The sequence below is a fragment of the Palaemon carinicauda genome, chromosome 14 (assembly GCF_036898095.1).
Source record: "Palaemon carinicauda isolate YSFRI2023 chromosome 14, ASM3689809v2, whole genome shotgun sequence".
Taxonomy (NCBI): Eukaryota; Metazoa; Arthropoda; class Malacostraca; order Decapoda; family Palaemonidae; genus Palaemon; species Palaemon carinicauda.
Window position 1 is genome coordinate 15,215,079 of NC_090738.1, and position 7,500 is coordinate 15,222,578.

The 7,500-nt window shown below is 30.4% G+C and overlaps 2 protein-coding genes across 2 annotated transcripts in view; both read right to left on the reverse strand.

Moving 5' to 3' along the window:
- The window catches only part of LOC137653110 (C-type lectin domain family 4 member A-like), a 2,543-nt gene extending 587 nt beyond the window's left edge, over positions 1–1,956 (reverse strand). The window contains exons 1-3 of the mRNA XM_068386503.1: positions 1,823–1,956; positions 473–658; positions 1–2 (exon numbers count right to left, since the gene is read on the reverse strand). The exon at positions 1–2 is cut by the window's left edge and continues 587 nt beyond it. Coding sequence (XP_068242604.1) covers positions 1–2; positions 473–658; positions 1,823–1,880 — 246 coding nt within the window. The 5' untranslated portion in view covers positions 1,881–1,956. The remainder of the gene's footprint in view (positions 3–472; positions 659–1,822) is intronic.
- Positions 1,957–6,677: 4,721 nt separating this feature from the next.
- The window catches only part of LOC137653111 (hepatic lectin-like), a 2,418-nt gene continuing 1,595 nt past the window's right edge, over positions 6,678–7,500 (reverse strand). Inside the window, exons 2-3 of the mRNA XM_068386505.1 lie at positions 7,411–7,500; positions 6,678–7,025 (exon numbers count right to left, since the gene is read on the reverse strand). The exon at positions 7,411–7,500 is cut by the window's right edge and continues 99 nt beyond it. Coding sequence (XP_068242606.1) covers positions 6,781–7,025; positions 7,411–7,500 — 335 coding nt within the window. The 3' untranslated portion in view covers positions 6,678–6,780. The remainder of the gene's footprint in view (positions 7,026–7,410) is intronic.

Sequence of the window (7,500 nt, forward strand, 5' to 3'; positions counted from 1 at the left end):
ACCTGTAATGGAGGGAAAATGAGGTTCAACTGTGTGTATATATATATATATATATATATATATATATATATCTATATATATATATGTATATATATAGATATATATATATATATATATATATATATATATATCTATATATATATATATATATATATATATATATATATTAGTGTGTATACATCCATATATATAATTTATAAATACATATGTATATATATGTATGTTTATTATGTGGTTATGTGTGTATAAATATGTATCTAAGTGTCATATATGTATGTATATATATATATATATATATATATATATATATATAAATATATATATATATTTGTGTGAATGTGAGTATTTCTATCTGTCTGCCTGTGTTACCGTATCATCATATGTATTGATAAACAAAATTCCGTTTTTACTGATAGTCGCACAATCAGAAACCCAATCACACCCTAATCAATGGAAGGACGAAGGACATTACCTAAATCCGAAACGTAGTTTATGACGCTAATGTAGTCCCCGCAATTCCTTTCGAAGACGGCCAGGTCCACCGACTCGCTGAAGCTCATGCCCTTGCAGGAAGCTCTAGCTGCGGTCCAGGTCGATTCCTCGACGGAAAAGTAGTAGCAGGATCTTCCTAGTTCGATAAAGGGATCTTGACAGTATGCTGCAATGGAAGATGCAATAGAAGTTTTTTATTATTATTAATTAATTGGAAGAAAATCATCGTCTAGTTATTTTCTTTAATGTCATGTATGTATATACATACATATATATATATATATATATATATATATATATATTTATATCTATATCTATATATATATATATGTATATCCATATATATACATATATATATATATATATATATGTGTGTGTATGTATATATATGGATATACATATATATATATATAGATATAGATATATATATATATATATATATATATATATATATTTACATATATTGAGAGAGAAGAAGAGAGATATATGAATATATATGTATATATATATATATATATATATATATATATATAATGGAAGATGCAATAGATTTTTGTTTTTTATCATTAATTAATCGAAAGGAAAATCATCGTCTAGTTATTTCCTTTAATGTTATGTTATATATATATATATATATATATATATATATATATATATGTATATATATACATACAGTATATGTATATATATATATATATATATATAGTATGTATATATGTATATATATATACATATATATATATATATATATATATATATACAGTATGTATATATGTATATATATACATATATATATAGATAGATAGATTGATAGATATATGTGTTTGTATCTATTATACATGTATACAGTATGTATAAAAAGTGTATATATATATATATATATATATATATATATATATATATATATATATACATATACATATAGGTATACACAACAACAACAAAACAACAAATGCAGCCGTGTCATTTCTGAGGTTTTGGCCATTTTCATGTCCATGCTGACCTCTATGGATTGGTGATGGTGGGATACTTTAGTGCGATCAAACCAACCTAATATGGGTGGCCCTGACTAGTACAGCTTTGATGATCCTGGCACTACACAAAACCTTTCACCGTGTTAAGGTATCGCCACTTAGTATATATGTTTGAGTAGCCTATGTGTATTATATAGATACATTAATTTCATTGGAATTATTGAATAAAAGCCGTTCCATAATTAGATAAGGAAGTGCGAGATAATAAATAAAGCGAAAGAAATCTGGAGGAAATATGGAAAATGAGATGAAATTTTCAATTGTAAATGATTTAAAAAAAAAGACCTTTTTTTCACCTGTGCATGTCCCAATGAATACTGTGGTGAAGTAAAGAAGAACAAAATACTTCTCCATCTCGAGGGTTTGTCAACTGACTGAGCAACAACGTCGATAAACCTGTCATTTTATTCTTGCTGTGGCATTATCTGAGACTCCTGGGGTGCTGAACACATGACGCTGCTTTACATAAGAAACGAAAAAATCGTGTTTCTTTGAATAATACGATAAGAAACTTGGATGATTCCTTTGGTATTTCCTCATTTGTATTTTTTCAAGTATTTGTCTTTCGTCGCTTATAGGAGTTATATCAAATAAAGGTATCATAGTATATTCTCAGAAAATGTTGTCATTTGATTAACATAATTATAATTTAGCTTTAGGAGCGAATTGCATTAATTTAGGGACTTATGCATTTTTAATGTGTATATTCTTTTTATTATTTACAAGAATATTATAGCTTGTACTTTCATTTTTGCTTTCAGTATATCCATAGTTAATAAATTTTTTTCCTATATTTGATTACTAATATGTACACACTGACACTCTGAGATACTACCGCAGTATAGTTATTGGGTCCTTTGACTGGCCAGACGATAGTATTATGTTGGATCCCTCTATCTTACCTCTCATTTTTTCCTTTGCCTACACATAGCCCACACCGAATAGTCTGGCCTATTCTTCTCACATTCTCTTCTATCCACAGACACCTGACAACACGGAGATTACCAAACAATTCTTCTTCACTCAAGGGTTTAACTACTGCACTGTAATTATTCAGTGGATACTTTCCTCTTGGTAAAGGTAAAAGAGACACTTTTTAGCTATGGTAAGCAGCTCTTCTAAAAGGACACTCCAAAATCAAAACATTGCTCTCTAGTCATACATAATGCCTTGGCCTGTGTACCGTGGTCTTCCACTAACTTTGGTTAGAGTTCCCTTCTTTGAGGGTACACCCAGGCACATTACTCTTTGTTTCCTCCTTTCCTTTCCTCACTGGACTATTTTCCCTGTTGTAGTCCTTTGTCTTATATCGTCCTGCTTTTTTTTTTGGTTGGTTGTGGCTCAGCTAGTAATAATAATGATAATAATACATGCTTATGTATACAATATATGTTTTTTATTTTATATATGTGTATATATATATATATATATATATATATATATACATATATATATATATGTAAGTAGAAACATTCTGATTCTATTAAAATTTGGAGAAGAGCGTGACAACTAAAATATACGTTCATGGTAGTTCTTTTTAATTAATACATAAAAATTCATAATTCCAATAATACTATTTTTCTTCTGATTATATGTTCTAAGTTATGGTAACTATATGTAAAATACAGATAATATGTATTTAAAAAATATGTAGAGCAGATATATATATATATATATATATATATATATATATATACATATATATGATATATATTTACAATATATATATATATATATATATGAATATATATATATATATATATATATATATATGTATATATATGATATATATATATACAATATATATATATATATATATATATATATATGTATATATATATATATATATATATATATATATATATATATATATAACGCGTGTATATAGCTATACATATGTAAATAAATATATTTGCATATATATGTATTGTATGCATTTATATATGTGTATGTATGTATATATATATACATGTGTGTGTATATATAAGTGTGTGTATATATATATATATATATATATATATATATATATATATACACACGTGTGTGTGTATATATATATGTGTGTATAATGTATATATATATATGTATATGTATATTTCTTATATGTATGCATATGTATATGTGTATATAAATGTATATATGTATATATATATATATATATATATATATATATATATATATATATATCGATAAAATTTATATATGTTTGTTTCTGTATGTATACGTATGAATGTATATCTCATCTGTATTTGATTTGGGATAAAACCTTGAGGAATTGCACTATTTTAACTTATTTGGATAAGTAAATTACTTTGCAGCCTTTCTTGACGATGCTAAGTATCCGTGGAGATGGTTCAACAGATTTTTTTAACATGAAATCAGAGGGTTGTATTATTATTCATATTATTTTCATTATTGCCATACGATCATACATTTGAGTAGGAGTATCCAAAAGACTAGAAGAGGAAATAATAATGACGCCAAATTACTCCAATAAAAATGACAATAGGTGCGTATTAAATCTAGGAAACGAATCATAGAATTAAAATTCAATCTTTTTACTGGAGTCAACCATTGTGTGGTTCCCTTCTTGGCTTCCTAGTGATTTTTCCATTCATATTATACTTGTGTCCATAATCTTAAATATTTTGAACGGAAAAGGCTGAAATTAGTCCGGAGAAACAAAAACACAATAAAAACAACAAATGCAGTTGTTTCTAGTCCACTGCAAGACAGAGGCCTCAGACATGTTCCTATTCATGTTGTTCGTTTGGCCATTTTCATCAATAGCAGGCCACTGCGGATTAAGGATGGTGGGAAATTTTTGTCTGACTGCTCACAGCAAACAAACCAAGTGTGGGTGGCACTCACTAGTACAGCTTTGCTGATCATGTCGATACTCACCCCACTCGGAGAAACAGATGTATGTCTTAATAAAATTCCTTTTATTGACATTCACGTAATTCTGGTTACAAGATAGATTGAACTTGAAACATAAACACCAAGGGAAAAATTGTCCCTATAAAACTACTGTAGAATACCATGATAATTAACCTATTTATATGATAGAATCTATTTTTTTTTTTCATCAGATTATTAGCAACCGTATTGAATTAGTGTGCGTTGTATTAGAGAATATAACTATTCCACCCGTCCATATCTCAACTTGAAATTCATATTTTCACTATTATTGCTCTTCCAAAAGTGATACAGGACCTTGTTTGGTATATCATCTTCCTAAAATTACAACTGAAAAATGTAGCTCATCACCTTCCATATTCTGTTGGGACCTTGTTGCGTTTGGTCAATTCGAGTCCATAAGTACACAGGAGGCGTATTATTCCTTTCAAGTACATTACCCTTTGGGGCTGTCTTTTGGAAAGTGCCTTTTCCTGGCATAAGGTCCGCTTAATCTAACTCGACTAACCAGTTTAGGATTTTAGGTCTTATCGGTTTACTTTCTTTCTGATGTTTTCTTGTGTTTTTAGTGATAGATTTTTATTATCATCATCACCATTATAATATTAGTATTAGCATTACTATCATCTCTTATTACATAGCGAGAAAAACAGTGATCAATCGAAAAACAAGCAACAATGATATATTTAAGTAGCATTACTAATTCTCTCTCTCTCTCTCTCTCTCTCTCTCTCTCTCTCTCTCTCTCTCTCTCTCTCTCTCTCTCTCTCTCATTAGGCTATAATTTTATGTCGTAACGTAAATATTAAAAGTTATGTAATCTTCAACACCTCATATACTAAAAACTAGAACAATGGCCTACAAAAAAGTAACAGTGGACGTTTAAGTATAGATTATTTATAATCATGGGAATTAAATGGTTTTTACCCTTTTTTAAAGACAATAAGCCATTGAAAAGGTGTAGACTGTGTTGAACGGGCATAGAGAGTATATGAAAAAATTCCAGTCAGTTCAGCAAATTGATTTAGACTAAGCCGAAATATTACTGACATGCCCAGTTGCCCAAAGTGGAGTACTGTAAGGTATTACAGTAAATATTTAGATAGATATGCACACACACATACACACACGCGCGCGCGCACACACATATTGAACTCTTCCCACCCCACTTCCTTTCCTAAGTACAACCTGCTGGTTCGGCAATTTATGGGAGTGTAGTTTCCGAGTGTAACCTCTCGGGGTTCCCCTCTCACCGTGGTATGACCACTCCCCCTTCCCCTGCGCGTAACAGGAACAATATATATATATATATATATATATATATATATATATATATATATATATATATAATTATTGTTACTAACTAAGCTACAACCCTAGTTGGAAAAGCAAGATGCTATAAGCCCAAGGACTCCAACAGAGAAAAATAGCCCAGTGAGGAAAGGAAATAGGAAAATAAATAAACGATATAAGAAGTAATGAACAATTAAAGTAAAATATTTTAAAAACATTAACAAGATTATAACAATTTCATATATAAATTATAAAAGGACTTATGTCAGCCTGTTCAACATAAAAACATTTGCTGCCAGTTTGAACTTTAGAAGTTATACTGATTCAACAACCCGATTAGGAAGATCATTCCACAACTTGGTCACAGGGGGAATAAAGCTTCTAGGATACTGTGTAGTATTGAGCCACATGTTAGAGAAGGCCTGACTATTAGAATTAAGTGCATACCTAGTATTAAGAACAGGATAGAATTGTCCCGGAAGATCTGAATGTAAAGGATGGTCAGAATTGTAAAAAAATCTTATGCAACGTGCGCAATGAACTAATTGAACGATGGTGCTAGAGATTAATATCTAGATCAGGAATAAGGAATTTAATACATCGTAAGTTCCTGTCCAATGCATTAAGATGAGAATCTATTATATAGGGGAGATTATTATCAACATCATCCAAGCATGCTAAGAATAATTAAAGGAATTTATAGAAAAGCTATAGAGAAGATAAGTTTAAAGAAAGAGGCGGGTGTTCTTTAGAATACGAAAGAACACTAAGTCTTCAAGTATGGAAAACAACAGGTGTTACACCATCATCAACAGCAGCTATACTGTAGATATATTGCTTAAAATCCATTTTATGGGAAGAGTAAAGATAGTAGAATTGGTATAATTAATTGCAGAAAACAAAGTAGTTCATGGTATAAAGGTTATCGATTACAACGTATTTTGTTTTTTATTTATTTTAGAATTTTTACAAATTAAGTAAATCCAGACGAATACATGTGGAATACGAATTCATTTTAGCCATTAGCGATGCTTTACTCGAATTATTCTTCAACTCCCATCTGGCAGATATAATGCTGAGTGGTATTCCCGTAGTAATCCTCAATTCTCCATCTGTTGTAGGATTGCTCGGTGAACATACACAGGGAGAGACTGTTCTCTCCCTCCAGAGCGCTGGGTTCCTCCGAGGACCAGTACCCCTTGATCATGTCAATGGGTCTCCCATCAACCCATCTCCAGTAGCCTTCGTGGTGGTCGTCGGTGCCACCGATCCACCATCTAACCGGTTCTAAGAGATATAAGATGGACTATGAGTATGTATGTAAGTACGTCAAGTACATGCATTCACGCATACATAATCAGATATAAGATGGGTTATGAGTATGTATGTAATTGTGTACATACTGTACATTCACACATGCATAATCAGATATAAGATGAGTTATGAGTATGCATGTAAGAATGCACAGTACATGCATTCACGCATACATAATCAGATATAAGATGGGTTATGATTATGTCTGTAATTATGTACATACTGTACATTCACGTATGCATAATCAAAATTGGATGCCTTCTACATTTGATTGATCAGCAGATTGTAATGAACATTGAGTAATGTTTGTTAAGAGCAGTGGTCATCAACATATTGCTTCCGATATTGACGTCCTTACCTAAACCGATAACGTGATTGATGATGTGAACGTAGTCGTCGCAAGATTTGTCGAAGACGGCCAGATCCACCGTATCTGACATGGAACCCA